General features: G+C 35.8%; 1 protein-coding gene across 9 annotated transcripts in view; it reads right to left on the reverse strand.

Moving 5' to 3' along the window:
* Window positions 1-21,655, reverse strand: part of LOC138323426 (ubiquitin-conjugating enzyme E2-17 kDa) — a 63,962-nt gene that overhangs the window by 30,105 nt on the left and 12,202 nt on the right. For 5 of the 9 annotated variants that reach the window (XM_069268039.1, XM_069268038.1, XM_069268043.1 and 2 more), the window contains exons 2-5: window positions 19,779-19,842; window positions 17,209-17,240; window positions 16,555-16,632; window positions 16,093-16,198 (exon numbers count right to left, since the gene is read on the reverse strand). In XM_069268039.1, the coding sequence (XP_069124140.1) occupies window positions 16,093-16,198; window positions 16,555-16,632; window positions 17,209-17,240; window positions 19,779-19,842 (280 nt within the window). Of the gene's footprint in view, window positions 1-774; window positions 6,072-11,640; window positions 11,965-16,092; window positions 16,199-16,554; window positions 16,633-17,208; window positions 17,241-19,778; window positions 19,843-21,655 lie in introns of those variants that run through there. The other 4 variants (XM_069268041.1, XM_069268045.1, XM_069268037.1 and 1 more) reach the window with 2 other exon arrangements.

A 21,655-nucleotide genomic window follows, 5' to 3' on the forward strand; every position in this document is an offset into this window, starting at 1 on the left:
TTTTAATACTTTCCCTTGCTCCTAGAGTAATGCAACTTTTGTCTAGAACTGCTCAAATCACTCTGACAGTAATATGTTTACCTTATTATGTGAATTATCTGGCCTAAAAATCATTTTATCACCTCCTCAGTGGTTATGTAATTCATTTTTTTAACATGCGTGACTTTGGCTCGTGTATGGGTACAGCTTACATATTTTACCTGCTTTATCAACAATTCTTAATTATAAGTCTCAATTAAAACACTAAACAATGGCGTGGAATTTGTCAATATTTTATGTTATATATGTTTCATAAGAAATGTAGAATAATTTCATTGATACCATATTTGCTTCTTGTTATGTAAAAGAATTAGCCTAAGTGAATTGTCTCTTTCAAATGAATTCATGAAGAGGGTTTGTAATATTTAAAGAGCTTACGGTTAATCTTACATGAGAAGAAACCAGAGTATAATATACAGCACTTTCATTTGCACATACAATATACTGCTTAACCAGTTAATTTTGTAATTTCGAAGGACACTGTGGATGGTATATGATCAGATTCACGAATAATCAGAAATGATTTATCCTACACCTTGTACCCTGAAAGTCAGATTGTGTAAAATTAAATCTTGTTTTCAATTGAAATTTTGACTCACAAAATAACCATTTACATGTGCAAGGTATCTCCTGTTGTCCTGTAACTGCATTTTAACAGTCTCAAACTGATACAAACAAACAAAGGATCCTTGCTACCAACCATCATTGCTTATTCTGTAAAATAACTCGAAACTCTTTTCAATGAAAATATGTTTTATTTGCAAAAAAAAAAATTCTTATATCTGTCTGACAAATATTTGCAGATTTTTATGGTAGTGTGTGAAATAAGTTTCAAGAAAGTACTAAGACAATTAATGATATAAGTGTACAGAATGAAACCAACTTGAAAAGGAATCTTTACATTGGTTATAATTACAGCAAGATCTAGTAATATGTCCTGTTGATGCCTGGACAATGCACTCACAATAACTTATATCATTAACCCTGAAAAATCATAATGAACTGTTCTGGGCTTTGAAGTAGAAGAGTTCAATCATGTCTTCAGGGTTGAATGAGTTGCACATTAGAAATTGATAGTAGTTTATAATATTTTTGTTGCAAACAAAACAACATGCTACAGTTCTATATATTAAATAAAATGTTCATGTGATAGAACACTATGTTAGAATACTTCCATTAAATCATGATCATACACATATCAATGAAATGAGACACCACTAGGTACCCAATTAGGGCCATCATTAAAACCAATAGAAACGGTTGGTTTTTGTTCTTCTTAAAATTTCTCTCTGGGCATATCTCAACATTAAATCTACAACATTTAAACAAATTAAGTTCAAAGTCTTATACATTATATGCAACTTCAAATTATTCACTTGATAAAAGACAACACTGACTTGTATGTGTGGCTTTATGTACACCATATCAATGTTATTATCATACACCGTCAAAAATGTCAAAAAAAAAAAAAAAAAATAGAGTTCAAAAACAGTGCAATTATGCTCGATTACTATACACAAGCACTGCATGTACAGCATGTGTTATTTATATACAACATATTCTTACAACATTTGGATATACCTTCAGAACAACAAATCTCTACCTAAAGATAATCCCCCTCTACAAAAGGATTCTGTCTGTATGGGAGTTCACAGAATCCTGTATATATATATATATATACAATGTACCAAAGAAAATTTCAATATAGGTCCAAGGTATCAATCCATTACATTTCATTTACATGGTCATTCCAGTAAACACTAACTACAGACGTATCTGTTATTGCAGGTAGGTATTTATTGATATATCTGAATTTGTGATCATGAGTGCACTGCAAAATCATTTTGTGGAGAAAACAAGAGGCCCAGAGGGCCTGTATCGCTCACCTGGTTTTTTGTTAGTAATTATCACAATACTCTGACAATTAGAAAAATAAGCAAAATTGACTCCCGAAGTTTAATTTTGAATCACAACCATACAATGATGCTATTGATACCATACAAATATGCTATCCAATATCAGAGACAAAGTAATTTATATGAAAATAGTAGCCTAGTTGACCTTTTTGACCTCGCATCTATTGCCGTTTAAGGCCCCCTGGGTCAGCCCTATCATTTGTACAATTTCAAATCCCAACCCTATTAGGATGCTACCATTGCATTATAGGTGCTCTTCCATTCTTAGTTGCAGAGAAGAAGTCGTTTATATGGAAATAGCTAAATTGACCCCTTTTGACCCCACCCTTCAGGCCCCCGGGGGGTCAGCCCCATCATTTGCAAAATTTTGAATCCAAACCCTATAAGGATGTAACCATTGCATTATGAGCGCAATCCCATGTTAAGTTGCAGAGAAAAAGTCATTTATATGGAAATTGACCACTTTTGACCCCGCCCCCTCAGGCCCCCGGGGGTCAGCCCTATCATTTGCTCAATTTGGAATCCCCAGCCTACAAGGATGCTACCATTGCATTATGGGTGCTATACCATGCTTAGTTGCAGAGAAGAAGTCATTTATATGGAAATAGCCAAAATGACCCCTTTTGACCCCGCCCCTCAGGCCCCCGGGGGGTCAGCCCTATCATTTGCAAAATTTTGAATCCCCAGCCTACAAGGATGCTACCAGTGCATTATGGGTGCTATACCATGCTTAGTTTCAGAGAAGAAGTCGTTTATATGGAAATAGCCAAATTGACCCCTTTTGACCCTGCCCCTCAGGGCCAGCCCCATTATTTGTACAATTTTGAATCCCCACCCTATAAGGATGCTACCATTGCATAATGGGTGCTATACCATGCTTAGTTGCAGAGAAAAAGTCATTTATATGAAAATAGCCAAATTAACCCCTTTTGACCCCGCCCCTCAGGCCCCCGGGGGGTCAGCCCCTTCATTTGTACAATTTTGAATCCCCACCCTATAAGGATGCTACCATTGCATTACGGGTGCTATACCATGCTTAGTTTCAGAGAAGAAGTCATTCATACGGAAATAGCCAAATTGGCCCCTTTTGACCCCGCCCCTCAGGCCCCCGGGGGGTCAGCCCCATTATTTGTACAATTTTGAATCCCCACCCTATAAGGATGCTACCATTGCATTATGGGTGCTATACCATGCTTAGTTTCAGAGAAGAAGTCATTTATATGGAAATAGCCAAATTGACCCCTTTTGACCCCGCCCCTCAGGCCCCCCGGGGGTCAGCCCCATCATTTGTACAATTTTGAATCCCCACCCTATAACGATACTACAATTGCATTATGAGTGCTATCTCATGCTTAGTTTCAGAGAAGAAGTCGTTTATATGGAAATAGCCAAATTGACCCCATTTGACCCCGCCCCTCAGGCCCCCGGGGGGTCAGCCCCATCATTTGTACAATTTTGAATCCCCACCCTATAAGGATGCTACCATTGCATTATGGGTGCTATCCCATGCTTGGTTTCAGAGAAGAAGTCGTTTATATGGAAATAGCCAAATTGACCCCTTTTGACCCCGCCCCTCAGGCCCCCCGGGGGTCAGCCCCATCATTTGTACAATTTTGAATCCCCACCCTATAACGATACTACAATTGCATTATGAGTGCTATCTCATGCTTAGTTTCAGAGAAGAAGTCGTTTATATGGAAATAGCCAAATTGACCCCATTTGACCCCGCCCCTCAGGCCCCCGGGGGGTCAGCCCCATCATTTGTACAATTTTGAATCCCCACCCTATAAGGATGCTACCATTGCATTATGGGTGCTATCCCATGCTTGGTTTCAGAGAAGAAGTCGTTTATACGGAAATAGCCAAATTGGCCCCTTTTGACCCCGCCCCTCAGGCCCCCGGGGGGTCAGCCCCATCATTTGTACAATTTTCAGTTATTAGCCCATAAGGATGCTACCAGTCAAATTTTGTTGAAATCCGACCAGCGGTTATGGAGAAGAAGTCGATTGTTGACGGACGGACCGGACGCCGGACGACGGACGCCGGACGCTGCGGTATCCCATAAGCTCACCTCAGTCCTTTGGACCAGGTGAGCTAATGATGTATTTCAAGCAGATTCAATACTGGTCTTTACCTCGCAATACATAAGAAGTAAAAGTCCAATACGGTAATTTCTTCCAATAAACTGATTATTTACTAATTATAAGAGTGTTATTGACATGTTAGAGCAGAAACATGTCAACAACAGTCTGAGTAAATAATCCGTATACTGGATGGAACTACCATAATGAACTCACTCTTTTTACGTATTTACTTGGATCACTAAAGAGGCCTCAGTATTCTTTTGGATCCAAAGACAGTTCCATCAAGATTTTCACCAATTTCCATATTCTAGGATATTGTGTCTCCATCCCCGTAGTGAATCATTACCTCGCAAAAATCCATACCTACTCTACGTTTTCTATATACAAAGACTGAATATAGAATTTTAAAATGCTCCACCGCTGACAAATGGTATTTTTTTCTCTATCAAAAACAGGAGCAGAAAAATTAGTATTTTTCTTCAGATACAAAATTTACTTACTTTACGCCATTACCACCATTGTAAAGTTTGAGCTTCTAATTTTACTTCAAGATAAAAATATTAAAAATATTTAACTGCATCCCAAAAAATTCTGTGGCACTATGTTCTATATGGAATGAACTACTGGTTGTGCATACATCACAAGCAAAATCAATCATTTTATATTATTTTTTGTGTTAGTTAGACAAATATATACACGATTAAACAACAATTATTGTTCAAATAATGAGTATTGTTTATGCTCTATCGGCGGTGGAGCATCTTTAAATACTAAATGTCATGACCAGTTGGTGTTTTATTACTTGGTCAGTTTAAAATCAATTTAATATAAGTTATTACAGGGGGATAGAAAAACATACGGATACAAATCACCTCACAAACAAGTTGTTGGATTTTTTTTGGGAGTGGGGGGTGGGGGGGGGGGAGGGAGCGCTCTAATTTCCTTTAATCAACATCCTCTGAGAGTGAATTAGTACTATGTCACGTACCAGGCATGTATTTACCAGTTAAATGAACTAGTGAGAAAGTAAAAGTACTGGGTAAATATATATGGCGACTTGGAGATACCAAAACAACATGGTTTAGTAGGATTTACTGTCGATTAGTCTAACTTTCTGGTACTTGTAACATCACCAAAATTACATCGGTAAAACATACTTTACCAACATTGTTTTTCTCAAAACCATTGTATTGCATTACATGCAGGCATTCCCAGATAGCAGGTTTGTTTTATATAGATAATTTGGTATATATGCACAATATATCCAGATGATCATTAGAAATTCAATACTGTAAGTTTAATTCAAGATAACAATTATGAATTAGTTCTATTGCTAGACAAATTCATGTTTCTTCTCATTAGGACAATTACCAATATGTAATAGGTCACAAAATTGTTTAACTATGGGATAAAATTCAAATGACAAGAAACAAAACCTGACAAAAAACTAGACAAATTGTAAAGGATATCTGCGAAAATCCTGCAGCCAAACAATAACAAACAACAAATTAAATCCTTTACAATGTTTCTCAATTCAATATCACATAACCTTAGAAATCATTGAAATGATCACGGCTTGCTAGAATCAAATACCTTTCACTGAAATCTTAACAACAGAGACTAACACCAATTTGAATGCCAACTTATTATTTGGACAATACCGAGCTATCAATACAAAATGTGGTATAGAAAAAACAAATATGAAACAAAGTTTCCTAATATGAACCTCTATATGAATTCAACTAATTCAGCTTATGAAATAATTGTTTTTGTGTTCACTATGCAGTGAAAATGGTTATATAGCATGTGTCTTCATCAGCATTCATATCATAATTTCATGGGATGATGCTTTTTTGAAATTTTTGTATACTTGTGACTTCATATGGTTCTATTTATATAGCATAGTCTTTTGTCCATTCCTTAGCTGTTTGTGTATATTTTTGCTTATCTGTTTTAAAAACTCTGGCAATTTCAGGTACCAAAGGATCATCAGGATTGGGATCACAAAGTAGCGAGCATATTGACAGCAAAACTGAAAACAAAGAAAAAAGTTCTTTACTGAATTATACAGTCCTAAGGTTTGCTAACACACTCCTTTTTTGACCGACACAAAGCACTCGGGAGGTATCCAGAATTGAAATGATTAGAAAAAATAAGTAAAAATTCTTACAAATGCTATGGCATCATTGTAAATATGATAGTATATTAAATTCAATGTTGTAGACTCAATATCTGGTCTTTGTTCCTTATTTAATGGTGAAAAGGTTGCATTGTACATCTTATCAAACTTGGTAGCTATAGCCTGCCATATTAGCTACAAAACCAAGTACCGGTAGTGGGCGTTTGTATTAATTGGTGAAGTCTCTTTACTTTCTGGTTATTTCTGTAAAACCTTATCGACCAATCAACAATGAGAAAAGAATTTGAAACAATAGAGTAACAAACCAATGAAATTGTGACATAGTACATAGTCCTTTTTTATGGCTGCAGTAGCAAAGTGATCCAGATGACCTGACATAATCATTAGCACATATGCCCTCCACCTCTCGGTCACAAGTTTGAATCCTATGTAAACATAATACATATGCCCTCCACCTCTCAGTCACAAGTTTGAATCCTATGTGAGGCATATACAACACATTGTCTCAACTAGGTGGATCCCCATATCAAGTATGAAATTCCAATGCCCTATAGGTTAGGAGATAGATCTCTTAAAAGAATTTTCTTCAACTGAGGTCTACGTAATCTGGTTTTAGTACACAAACTCAAAATGCTGTGTTATGTTGACTCAATGTCCGGTCTAGGTCAATGCTAGTTGTGTAAAGATATTGTTTACAGGTTTAATTCCTTTGCACTCTTAATTAAGGTCCATATAATACACTGCATAGCAGGTTGTTTGTGACAGTCACAAACTTCACACCATATGTACTCAAAAATAGGATATTTAATTTTCGCCACTTCATATTTTCGCCATTAAAGAATAAAGGTTTAACTCAAAACCATGAACTGTATCAACTAAAACTGTCAAGTTTCATTGAAAACGACAGTGTACTGTAAGAGGAGACATCCAGACAAAATCTACCTGTATATAGTGACTTGTTTACCATAGTAACCAAAATTTAAACAAACAAAAACCTACATACACATCTACACATGGTCCCCTACAATACTGCTAAGTTCCACTGAAATTGGTTCAGTAGTTCAGGAGAAGTTGTTCTGACAAAATGTTATACGAACAGACAGACAGACCAGCTGATTCCAGTATACCCCCCACATTAATTTCATTACGGGATTGGGGGGGGGTTGGTTTAAATATTAGGGGTTTCTCTCTCTGGAAGGTGTTTGTATCTAGTTTAGTAATGCTAATGTATAGAATAAGAGGCACAATTGACACTGACCATGCATGTGTGCTGTTTTGAATACCATATATTGTATGCTGTATATTGTAGCATCTGAGTAATGATATAATCCTTAAATGATATATCCATCTTTAGCTAATTATGATAGCATTTTCATCAATTATTTCGTTGTATACATCAGTGCACTGTACATGTATCGACAGTGTAATTACAGAGTATAACGTAAAACATTATCCCACCTTAGACAAAATTTTTTTGTATTCCTATTGGTTAAAATGATGTCACATGATATCCAAGATATAGTCATATCAGGTTAGTAGAAATCTATCAGGTTTAGACAATAGAGTTCTCGTTCTTTGCCCCTAAAGTCATTAGCAACAAGATGGCGGTCAAGTAACGCTTTGCCACGAAGGCACTCAAAAAGATGGAGACAAAAGGTTTGAACAATAGCGCTTATGACCCCTTTCAAAGCAAACCAAAATCGGCAACACTTATTACTGCCGTTCTATCATAAGATTGCACGATTGTGTTACAGTACTAGTGTATCGACTCACTGTAGTAGATTACATCGCTACATGGTACAGGTGAAGTGTCTATGTAACACGCATTGTGATTGGCTGAAGTGTGTATATAAATAAACGTTACACAATGCAACCTATTTGTGCAATCGGGACGTTGTAAGTACGTCGAAACAATTACAAATGTTCATAGATAAACATCTGAAAAATTAATATTTGTAAAATAGAAGTATTACGCTGTAAAAATATAACGCTGATATATAGAATTCGCACTGTAATATACATGACTGTTGGGCGGTTTTTTCCGTAGTACACCTAGCACATGTGACGAACTTGACTGACAGAGTTTCCTGAAATAGCTGTTGTAAATATATAAATAAGATGATTGAAAAAAAAATCAAACATGGAAAGAGATAACACGCAATCAGGTTATACTAGCTGTAGAAGAATACATAATATTGATTTAAACATGATAATACTGGTACCGTTAATGAATAAATATGAAGGTCAAGAAGAAAGTATCTGCTAAAACAACTGTTCAGTTTCATAATTATGGTAAGGTATATTTAAAATGTCAATTTAACTCTGAATTTGAACTTTATACTGAATAAAAAAGTGTGGAAGTACTAAAAATCGTCGATCGCCAAGCTGCCAACGCGTGCATATTATAAGTTACCGGTAAGATACATGTGTGTTTGCACATGTGTAACGTTACGTTACTATTTTAATCTCTCGCTAAAATTGCGCCAAAATTAGAAGCGGTTCAACCGATCACAGCCAAAATTAGAAGCAGTCCTCAACCGATCATATGTCGACATGTCAAAGCCACGAACCGATCTAAAAGTACGCGAAAGGGTAGTGAAAATGTACAATGATGGCATGGGGTGTCCTATGGAAATATATCTAAAGCGGCCGACGTTTGTAAATCCACCTGTCGGAAACATCGCAAAGTTGTGCGAGGAACAACATGGTTCTCTGCTTCCACATGTTCGGTCTATCATGACACCAACAAAGGTCAGTGAAGAAGTTGTTAAATTCGTCGAATATCGGAAGAAAATGAGACCAAGCATGGCAGGCTAAAAAAACGAGCTTTACTGTGCACACACGTTTTTCTCTTCTATTTTTAGATCAACTCAGCCAATCACAATGCATGTTACATAGGCACTTCACCTGTAACATGTAGCGATGTAATCTACTACAGTGAGTCGATACACTAGTACTGTAACACAATCGTGCAATCTTATGATAGAACGGCAGTAATTGAAAAGGTCTTCCACAGGAAAAAATTTGTTACACAATTTGTTAGTGACCAAATGCGGAAAAAATCTTGGGTCTAAAATAAACATGCATCAGGCCCTGGACACAAGTTATTTAAGACCCAATATTTTTGCTTATTAGGTCACTAACAAACTGTGTAACTAATAATAATGGTAATTATATATTTTTTTTTACTTAATATGACCAATGGTTAGATTGGTCACGGATGAACCGGCATACTTATACTTTATACAGTTATGAAAACATTTATGCTAGTCTTATTCATTTTCAGACTGTTCACAGGTAGATTGACTACGTATAATGTATACATGTTTATCTCTTATGGGGCATCAGCTAATACAAGAATACTCCTAGCTACTTAAGTAATATTCACCTGTTTATATTTCGCCATGCTATATCTGTTATGGAAACAAGAGGCCCAGAGGGCCTGTATCGCTCACCTGGTTTTTTGTTAGTAATTATCACAAGACTCTGACAATTAGAAAAATAAGCAAAATTGACTCCCAAAGTTTAATTTTGAATCACAACCATACAATGATGCTATTGATACCATACAAATATGCTATCCAATACATAGGTTCAGAGACAAAGTAATTTATATGAAAGTAGTAGCCTAATTGACCTTTTTGACCTCACATCTATTGCCGTCTTAGGCCCTGGGGGTCAGCCCTATCATTTGTTCAATTTCAAATCCCAACCCTATAAGGATGCTACCATTGCATTATAAGTGCTCTTCCATTCTTAGTTGCAGAGAAGAAGTCGTTTATGGAAATAGCTAAATTAACCCCTTTTGACCCCACCCTTCAGGCCCCCGGGGGGTCAGCCCCATCATTTGCAAAATTTTGAATCCATACCCTATAAGGATGTAACCATTGCATTATGAGCGTAATCCCATGTTAAGTTGCAGAGAAAAAGTCATTTATATGGAAATTGACCACTTTTGACCCCACCCCTCAGGCCCCCGGGGGTCAGCCCTATTATTTGCACAATTTTGAATCCCCACCCTATAAGGATGCTACCATTACACTATGGGTGCTATACCATGCTTAGTTGCAGAGAAGAAGTCATTTATATGGAAATAGCCAAATTGACCCCTTTTGACCCCGCCCCTCAGGCCTCCGGGGGGTCAGCCCTATCATTTGCACAATTTTGAATCCCCACCCTATAAGGATGCTACCATTGTATTATGGGTGCTATACCATGCTTAATTTCAGAGAAGAAGTAGTTTATATGGAAATAGCCAAATTGGCCCCTTTTGACCCCGCCCCTCAGGCCCCCGGGGGGTCAGCCCCATCATTTGCACAATTTGGATTCCCCACCCTATAAGGATGCTACCATTTCATTATGGGTGCTATACCATGCTTAGTTGCAGAGAAGAAGTCATTTATATGGAAAAAGCCAAATTGACTCCTTTTGACCCCGCCCCTCGAGCCCCCGGGGGGGTCAGCCCTATCATTTGCACAATTTTGAATCCCCACCCTATAAGGATGCTACCATTGCATTATGGGTGCTATCCCATGCTTGGTTTCAGAGAAGAAGTCGTTTATATGGAAATAGCCAAATTGACCCCTTTTGACCCCGCCCCTCAGGCCCCCCGGGGGTCAGCCCCATCATTTGTACAATTTTGAATCCCCACCCTATAAGGATGCTACCATTGCATTATGGGTGCTATCCCATGCTTGGTTTCAGAGAAGAAGTCGTTTATATGGAAATAGCCAAATTGACCCCTTTTGACCCCGCCCCTCAGGCCCCCCGGGGGTCAGCCCCATCATTTGTACAATTTTGAATCCCTACCCTATAACCATACTACCATTGCATTATGAGTGCTATCTCTTGCTTAGTTTCAGAGAAGAAGTCGTTTTATGGAAATAGCCAAATTGACCCCATTTGACCCCGCCCCTCAGGCCCCCGGGGGGTCAGCCCCATCATTTGTACAATTTTGAATCCCCACCCTATAAGGATGCTACCATTGCATTATGGGTGCTATCCCATGCTTGGTTTCAGAGAAGAAGTCGTTTATATGGAAATAGCCAAATTGACCCCTTTTGGCCCCGCCCCTCAGGCCCCCGGGGGATCAGCCCCATCATTTGTACAATTTTCAGTTAGTAGCCCATAAGGATGCTACCAGTCAAATTTTGTTGAAATCCGACCAGTGGTTATGGAGAAGAAGTCGATTGTTGACGGACGCCGGACGACGGACGCTGCGGTATCCCATAAGCTCACCTCGGTCCTTCGGACCAGGTGAGCTAAAAATGAGACAATGGCCAAAAGAACTGTTATATGGTACATCTAACGTTAAGTAGTAGCCAATAATTAATCCAATAATTGGAATAATAAATTTACCATTCACCTCTCCGTAATATACCTGTCTCTTAATTCAATATAAAACAAGACTAACAGGTTAAAACCTCTTCCATCTAAAAAATTATGTGCATAACATTTGAACTTCAAACACAAATCTTTTATTTCACAATCATTCAATCAATAGCCATTCACAGCGATATCAGCACTAATGTTCTTAGTCCTCAAGTTCTGCAGAATCCCAAGATGGTCACGATTCAATGTCTCTCTCTACACACAGATATATATATATATACACATATATAAAATGAAAAGTGTTTTTAACAAAATCACATGGCATATTTATGTGTCCACTGAGCTGCCGTTTGGTTATATTTGTCTCTATCTGTTTTAAAAGCTTTGGCAATTTCAGGTACCAAAGGGTCATCAGGATTGGGATCATTAAGGAGAGAGCATATTGACAGCAAAACTGAAAACAAAGAAGACAGATTCAGTTTACAGTATACAAATTCAAGAGGTTAATTGGGCCTGCATCGCTCACCGGAATATTTCAGTTACTGGAAGAGATTGACAGAACATCAATTTTCCTTATTGGCCCCCACTACTTGATGTCTCTGATGACAAGTCACTGGTCAGTCACCATCTATACTATATAAAATGCTAAATCTGGAAGGGATGGTTCAAAACAGATGATGTTATAATATGTGTAGTATTTATCATTTATGACAATTGCAAGAAGCAATTTAATAATATTTACAACCTTTTTTACCTATATATGGAGTCCCATCTTTCCATCCGTAGGGGTTAGATTTCTCAATAGTAGGGGTACCCCCTGGTTAGAGTTATCAACTACGCAAACACTGCTTTCTTTCCTTAATTAAAATACTTTTCTAATGAATTAGAATTTTAATTAAAACACATTCTAAAATTTAAGAACTCTAGTAAGTAGCAATTCAAACGATTCTATCAATTTCAGAATTAGACCCCACTCCTCTTTGGCCAAAGGGAAAAATGTATGATTTTTGTTTCAAGTAGGTGATGATGACTAGCAGCAAGTATCCCAGTCTAAGGGATAATTAGCGTTACCTTTTAAACAGAAAAGATTTTTGTGCAATCATAGAATTACCTATATCAGTCAAAGAAAAAAAGCAGGATTTCTCGTTCTCCACAGACTGAAGTAGCAATAAGAAGAAAAGGCAGCTTACATTTTAAAACTTCAATTAAGAATGCTGATCTAGGGTAACTTAGATCTAGAAAGTGCTATGGAAAACGATGTGCTGATGTACTTTGAGCATATTACACTACTTTTTAATTATAAAATAGCAATTGAAATGACCCTGGCTGTTAATAGGACGTAAAACTAAACAAACCAAAAATTGAAATGAAATTTTCAATAATGAAACGACTACCAAACCCATTAAAAGATGATGTTTCTCTGGAAAAATATTCAGAAATGCCTGTTCACAGCAAAACTTCATTATTTGGAGATCAAAGTCTTCTTATGAAGAAAGTCAACTTTGAACAATGCATTATGCAGATGCAAGTTAATGTTTTATATACTTTGTAAGTTTTTTTGAAACCTGTATTTTCAGACATAGATATATGTCAAAAAAACAAAACTGTTAATGTCATCTTCAAGTCACTGTCAAACCATCTTTTCCATGTCAGATGTACAGTTTGTAACAAGATAGGTCACATCAAAATTGAATTTTCATTATTTGACATCTTTTTTTTTTTTTTTTTAAATACCATTGAAAAATCAAATCTGTCACAAATGTAGCCTTTATAATATAGTCAGGTTGCAGAGATACCTTGAATTAGTTGAGAAATATCTTCAATCCAGCCAACAAGAAATGAATGATTATGTACATTTACACTCTGAAAACATTATTTGTCATTAAAAGAATCAAAATTAAAGAATTAAAGGAATCATCAATCACAGTCTCAGCCAAAAGACAACATGATCATCACAATATACAATATGTGAAGAATCTCACCATGAAATAAAATCCATTGCAATTTAACACACATCATAATTAACAATCCCGCGTAGAAACTAGACAAAAAAAATCTGTGACATACTCAAAATCAAACCCCTCAAAATACATCTAAACCATGCCAATCTTTATTTTGGTTTATTTCCCCCCTCATAAACTTCAGACAAATCCATTGTTGTGTACAAACTCTCTGGCATTAAAAAAAGTCAACCAAATATTGCTACAGAAAATTGTATAAAAATGATTAATTGGAATTATCTGGAAAATGTTCTAATTATATAATAATGTGACAATGTCTGGTTCAATACCTACAAGGCTAATCAGTTACAGCATATGGTACCAAAATTGACACTAAACTGTAAACATTATTAATTCACCTATTCAGCTCCACACAGAATTGTAAGACAGAAAGTTTCCGGCACATTTTTATCGGAGCAGAAGTCGGGTAATTGTATTCTTGGCATTTCTTGCACACAAAGACAGTAACAATTACTAGTAATATTCATAAAAGATTAATTCTGTATATAGATTATCCGAACAGTTCTTTTCTATTATAGTATTTTGATAGCTGGCTGTCACATTTCCTTCCAAATGAAATTTTAATAGTATACTATTACTGCCAACCAGTATCTAAAATATGTAACAGAGCTGACACAAATACTATGTTTCACAGGGCACAACAGTTACAACATACTTTTACAAATATCAACTTTTTCTTCTGATCACTTTGTAAACATGCAGAGCAGAAACATATTCAAATGATTCAAACTCTTCACTAATGCTCAGCTCTGTCAGTTCATCAATTAAGAACAATTAGTCATGGATTCTTTAAAGACATAAATACTGAGCTATGCATCTAAAATAGTATCTGCTCATGGTGGACAATAGGTAAGTAAATAAGCAATCATGGTTTTATGCAACATTATACATATGTATTATAAGTTACATATTCATAATAAAATTACAAATGTTTGTGCATATCACATCCAGAGTAATTAATGTTCAGGCTATAGAGAGGAGAATGAAGAATTTTCAGTTGAAGACAGTCTGAATCACTAACCTAGATATTTAAACAACAATGCATAAAGTTTTTTATGAAACAATAGTACAAGTAATCATCTACTCATATTGGCTCAACTAAATTCAACATTGGTATGTGAAAATGCATACAAACTTAAACTTCGGTGTATGTAAAAGGTCCAAAACAGACCCCAATACACTATTTTTATTAAGAAACACACCATATCTTGTGACTGGGGTACGATATGAAGTGCAGGTAGGAAGTGTAGGAGGAGAAGGATGTACCAAAGTAACTCAGTAGCCACCAGGTACAAGTTGAGGAAAAGAATGCAGAGAAAATATCACAACGACGCATATTTGGCCCTTTCCTTAATTGGTTTTTTTGTTTTTTTTTTGGTTCATCTGAGGTCCTTGTTCAATCTGTTTTGGTCTAGATATTAAGCATGGCATCCTTTTTGTTTTTATTGAGCTCAATGCTCTTTTAACCATCAGCAAAAATGGCATCAATAACCAACCGACAGATGACAGACGACTTACACCATAACTTGACACTAACTCACATGGTAAGTCTGGCTATCAGAGCAGTTTACACTAACTCACATGGTCAGTCTGACTAAGTGAGCAGTCTACACTAACTCATATGATCAGTCCGACTTAGTGAGCAGTCTACACTAACTTGTATGGTCAGTCTGGCGAAATAAACAGTCTACACTAACTCACATGGTCAGTTTGGCTAAGTGAGCAATTTACACTTACTCACATGATTAGTCCGGCTATCAGAGCAGTTTACACTAACTCACATGGTCAGTCCACCTTAGTGAGCAGTCTACACTAACTCATATGGTCAGTCCGACTTAGTGAGCAGTCTACACGAACTCACTTGGTCAGTCTGACGAAATAAACAGTTTACACTAACACACATGGTCATTCTGGCTAAGTGAGTAGTCTACATTAACTCACATGGTCAGTCTGGCGAAATGAGCAGTTTACACTAACTCACATGGTCAGTCTGGCTAAGTGAGCAGTCTACACTAACTCACATGGTCAGTCTGGCTAAGTGAGCAGTCTACACAAACTCACATGGTCAGTCTGGCGAAATGAGCAGTCTACACTAACTAACATGGTCAGTCTGGCTAAGTGAGCAGTCTACATTAACTCACATGGTCAGTCTGGCGAAATGAGCAGTCTACACTTACTCACATGGTCAGTCTGGCTAAGTGAGCAGTCTACATTAACTCACATGGTCAGTCCGGCTCAGTGAGCAATAATGAATTATTTTGAAATGCATGCAAAAGACAGTTTGGGGTTCCATATGTTTCGACATGGACACATTCAGCAATTTTTAAACATAACTGGAATTTTTGTTTGGATTTTAAAAAGTTCTGACCTTATTCTGAGTTAAAATAACATATTTTCACTAAATGTGGAAAGTTTCCATAGACAAAGAAAATTTACTTCTCAACTTTTTTAAGTATAATTTATGATAGACAGCATGAACACAATTTTTTTTAATTTCAGTAATAATTCTGTGAATTGCAAAATGTGTCCATTGGATGAGACAGTGAAAACAATCCACTTACCTTTAGATATAGTTAATGCGGGTGACCACTGTGACCGTAGAATATCCAAACAAATACTGCCATTGCTGTTTATATTAGGGTGGTATATTCTTGTTGTAAAGGCAACCTGGTAAATACGACACTTCTACATCAATACTTTACTAATCAACATGCTGAATAAATTAATGTACACAGACTATAATAACTATTCAAATTCCTGGTCATATGTAAGACTTGATAAATATACTTAATAAACATTAATAATTTCTTGAGAACATTTATATTAGTAGTACATTTATGTACAATGCATATGTATCATTAGATGTGTTCACCACATGTAGAAATGATTCATGATTTTGGAAGAGTCAACAATACTTTTAAAATTGATTATTACTTTCATTGATTCAGCTGTAATTCTGGATTACTGCATTTAATCAATTTTTTTATAATTTTCTTATCATAACTATTAACAATTTAACTCACCTTTGGCGGTTTGAATGGATAATCTGTTGGAAAATGTATTGTGAGGAAAAACACACCACCTTGAAATGGACTGTCGGGCTGTAATGAAAAAACAATTTCCAAGAGTTCTCATTATTTGAATGAAACATACGTGTACAATCAACAAAGATTTTGCATGTTATTAACCAGCAACCAGTATAATACTGGTACTGATATTTCAGCCCTTTTCCCCAAATCCGAAATAGCAGTATTCTTTTCAATTGGAAGCTAAATTTCCCAATATTTATTTTATTCAAGATTTAACAGGTTTTATAAGCAGGTATAAAATGATAAAACATGGAAATAAAATAATATGCATTTATAAATGATTTCCGCTGACCTATAAAGTTACAGTATGCTAATAAATTTACATTTAAGAAGCAAAAATTCCCCAGGCCCAGGTTTTTAGACTAAAGAATAGGCCCTGTGACCTCTTGTCGAAGTAATTTATTCAACATGACAAGTCATGTTGTTATGAAGGAATTGCAAAAGGCCAGCTTAACTTGCAACCAATCAATATAAGCAGTGAGTTCATTTCAAAACATACAAAATGATTTTTTCTATCCAAATTTTTTCATCATCACTTGTCATATACTGTACAAGTGCCTAACAAGGACCTGTACTTGACATACTTACTGGACCCATTATTGTGGCTTGCCAATGAAATACTGAAACAAAATATGCATGAAAAAGGTTAGTGGATTAAAGTCATACCTTTTGAATAACTATGAATCAGAAACAGTAACAATATGTAATAAGTGCCCACAATAAGACTTTTATCTCGCACAAATCTTTATGACTCTCCTTTCCTCTTGAACATTCAAGAGTTACCTCAATATTTGCTACTGTACTATGTGTTTTCAATTTATTCTATCTAATCAATTTTAAACTATTCATGCAATTAGTCTTAGGACAATGATTTTCATCATTAATCAGTGGCTTTTAGCTGGTTTTACATGACTACAGTCAAAGAAGGTATTTGATACCACCTGAAATTGGCTACATTACAATTGGGAAAAATATTACATTGATATGATTGTACGAAATCAAGAGATCCCAGAGGGATATTGGCGACGACCAAAGAATGATTTAAGTCTGACAATGGAAAGACAGACCTTTTCTCTGCTTTTTAACTTTTATTACATACTACATCAGGGGTGTACACTTCTGAAAATTTTTCACTAGCCCAAGGGCTAGTAGCATCAATTGTTCACTAGCCCTGATCAGAAGTCTACTAGCCCTATTTTTCGTTTATTTTTATATGTTCATTTTACTCGATCTGGATTTTTTACAAACCTGTACAGAACAAGTACATGTCTAACAGTGTGTTAAATACCATTCCGCTAATAAAGATATTGCACCGATTGTTCACAGGTACCAGGTATTCATTTAGTAAAAACATTCTTGAGCCAATATTGATAATGCAACAATGCCATCGCATGCAAAATACTTTAGATTTGAAATTATTATTCTTATTTCACTCAGATATTTCCTTTAAAACTATCATTATATATAGAAAGATAACATACAGTATATCTATTAAAGGTTAACTTTGATATTAAAAGCTTAGCAGGAAAATGTAAAGTGAACAATCAGTATTTATTATCTGCTGTTTTCATTTTATAGGTATGATGAATTTAGTACATAGTACTGTTCATGAAAATTCTGTAAAAAATCTTTAATTGAAATTACTGTTTTACTGAACACTTACTTATTTTCCCTAATTTTATGAGCATTGGAAACGTTTTTTTATCTAGTAACATTTGCATGATACATTCGTATTTGAATAAAATGATGTCAATTTGTTATTGAATTTCATATAGATTTATTTTAAGAACTACACAAAATCAATTTTACAATTTACTATAAAATATTTTGTAAATGATTATTAATTAGCACTGCTGATTTTCATTTACAAGTTTTCAATATATCATAAAAATATGCGAAAGATAAGATGAAAAATATGCAAAAATATTGTACCTATAATTATGAAACCTCTATTAAAGTTATTTTGAAAAAAACATTCAGTGGGTTTATTTGTGTCAGCTGTGTTAACTAAGCATACCTATGTATCTGCTAGTGTACATGACAACATTTTACTGTGTATTTTAATTACTTCAAAATGATCCGCTATCCATCGCACAGCAGTAGTTCTTTCTGAATCCAACCCCCATATACTCAAATTTATAACACTAAAATGATAATGATGCGATAATAAAAATGTCACTTCATAATTGATTCTTGTCTAGAGTCAAGAAATCTAGATTTTCCCGTTCCCTACTCAACCCGTCTGTCAGCAACCTCGGCAAACACATGGCCATCTGGGTCACTCAAGCGCTTAACTTTCATCAATTACATAACAAAACGTTTGATGCATCTAGATGAAGAAGGTTATTTACGTTTGGGAACCACCTGTGTTATGCAACGATATCGTTTGCTTCAGTTTTGACGACACATTTACTGCTAGTCGAATTCTGAACGGCAATAAAAGGCTAAACTGCTGATTTAATACAACTGAAATTTCAATGTGAATATAGATTTTAACAGAAATTTTCACTAGCCCACGGGCTAGTAATGATCTTGAAGCCACTAGCCCTGACCTGAAAATCACTAGCCCCGGACGTCGGGCTAGTGGAATTGTACACCCCTGTTACATATGAAATTTGAGAAAGATCTTTTCAGTACTTTCTGAGATATATAACAGTAACAAAATTTCAATTATCAAAATCCAAGATGGTGGCCTGCTGGTCATCTTATTGACCGATCGGTCCCAAAATGCAATAACACAACTAGACCCAAGGGGAACCTGCACATGAAATTTGAGACAGATCCCTTCAAAACTTTCAGAACAGCTTCAATTATCAAATTACAAGCTGGCGGCCTGTCGGCCATCTTGTTTACCAATTCAAATGCAATAAGTCTGAAAATGCAATATGCATAACTAGACCCCTAGTGGAACCTGCATGTGAAATGTGAGACAGGTCCCTTCAGTACTTTCTAAGAATTAGCGGTAACAAGAATTGTTTACAGACGGAAGGAGGGATGGACAGACAAAACGCGATTTGAATAGCCACCATCTGCTGATGGTGGGCTAAAAATGTTCCATATTGAAAGGTCTCTGACAATAAAAAAAATCATTACAATTATATTTTTATCATCTGAACAAATATATTGTATAATATTCATATATCCTTAGAAATACTTACAATCATCTCCAACTGGACCAGCTGAACATTGTGCTGGAGGGTCCCTACCAAGGTCTTGTAATTCCTTTCAAAATAAAATCAATGATACAACTTTAAACACACATTATTAAGACAAAAATACCTTACTTCCTCTATATTAATATAAAGTTGTATGGTCTGTGACTTGTGGTATTTTTGGCAAAGAAAAAGTATTTAAAGTGTTCTAAATATTTTTCCCGGCCTCTCTAAGTTTTAAACTTTCGATACTTTAGATTTTTGTCAAGTTGGTATTCGCAAATTAAAGTTATTAAACAATTAAATCAAAATATTGTTTTTAACGTGTACACGTTTAAAATAGCTCGGAAGTATCGGAACTGGTTCGATCTATTCCGATCTGTACGGGTATTGCCGATATTGACCACGTGACACGGCTCAGAAAGTTCCGATCTATACTAGTGGTGTGCAGTATTATCGGTATACCGATATATCCAGGTTCAGTTTAATTTGAAAACGATACGTAACGCGGTACCATTTAGTCATATCGGTTCACTCGGAATCATTCAGGAATTTTTGTATATTTCCGTGGAATTTTCGTTTTTGACAGGAAATATTTTTAAAATGACCATTTGTATAAAAATTAAAACTACACTATATGTTTTTAACAACATTTCAGCCAAATGACTTAATGTATAGGTTAAGATGGATTTTTGAGATGTTATTATACGTAGATTACGATTGATCTTGTGCTTAGTAATGTTTCAAAGTGGCGGCCTTCATAGGTACGGATGATAACCTCGAAAAAAATTCCAAAAGCAAAAGCGGCATCAGAAAAGGCACAGAGAATAACAACTATTTATTTCATACTCTTTTTTAGGTGATTGACAGGAAAAAAACATGCAATTCTTATTGAACAAAAATAAAACCAAAACATCATGATACGTATCATAATACACTTATGATGTATCGCGATATATCGCAATACAAAATTTTTCGCGATACCCATCCCTAGTCTCTACGGCTATCGACGATGACAGTCACGTGATGCAACTGGGTTTTCCGATATTACCCGAAAGTTTGAAACATGGCGTTGAATGTGGCAGTTCTTTCAAAACGTGTGATATTTCATGCCACATTTACCACTCTGTCAATAGTATATTGCTGATTTTATGGATCTGAACCATCAAATATTACCATCCATATTCAAACATTGCATGTTTTACGACAGTTTGTGATAGGGCTGAAACGATTAGTAATTTTTGTATTCGATTATTCGGTCACATGTAATCGATTACTAATCGATTAATCACTTGATTTCAGGCAACTAGATAAAGTCTATATCGTCTCACTACTGACTACTGAAAATGTCCGCCATGTTTTGGTATCGATATGACAGAGCACATGCCTTACATAATATAAGCCTACCAATAAATAAGAATAGATTTATTGACAAAACAAACATATTTTATCCCAAATAAGCCCCAGATTCCGTTCCTGTATCATCTTCTGTAACATCGTTTAAATCCAGTCTGCTAACCCGCTGTTTTGACGTGACTTTCACACGTACGACTAATCAACCAAATCTGGTGGCCACGGAGCGACATGACCAAAACTTCGTCAATGAACTTTTTTATTTCGGTGATCAAAAAAAAAAAAAATCAACAACTCTTATCTTCTATTGGAATATGAACAAAAACATTCTTTTTTATGAAAAACACATGCAATAGTGAAATAAAAAATGTTCATGACTACTGCTCCTTCCGCTCCCGAGCGCCCCGGCGGCGATTAGGCTTCCCTGACGTAACAACATGGAGCTGATCGCTAGTGAAAATTGGCGAACAGTGTGTTGCAAGTTTTCTCATGACATTCACTTTCTCATTGATTAATGACTTTAACATCCA

Source organism: Argopecten irradians, chromosome 5 (assembly GCF_041381155.1).
Source record: "Argopecten irradians isolate NY chromosome 5, Ai_NY, whole genome shotgun sequence".
Lineage (NCBI taxonomy): Eukaryota > Metazoa > Mollusca > Bivalvia > Pectinida > Pectinidae > Argopecten > Argopecten irradians.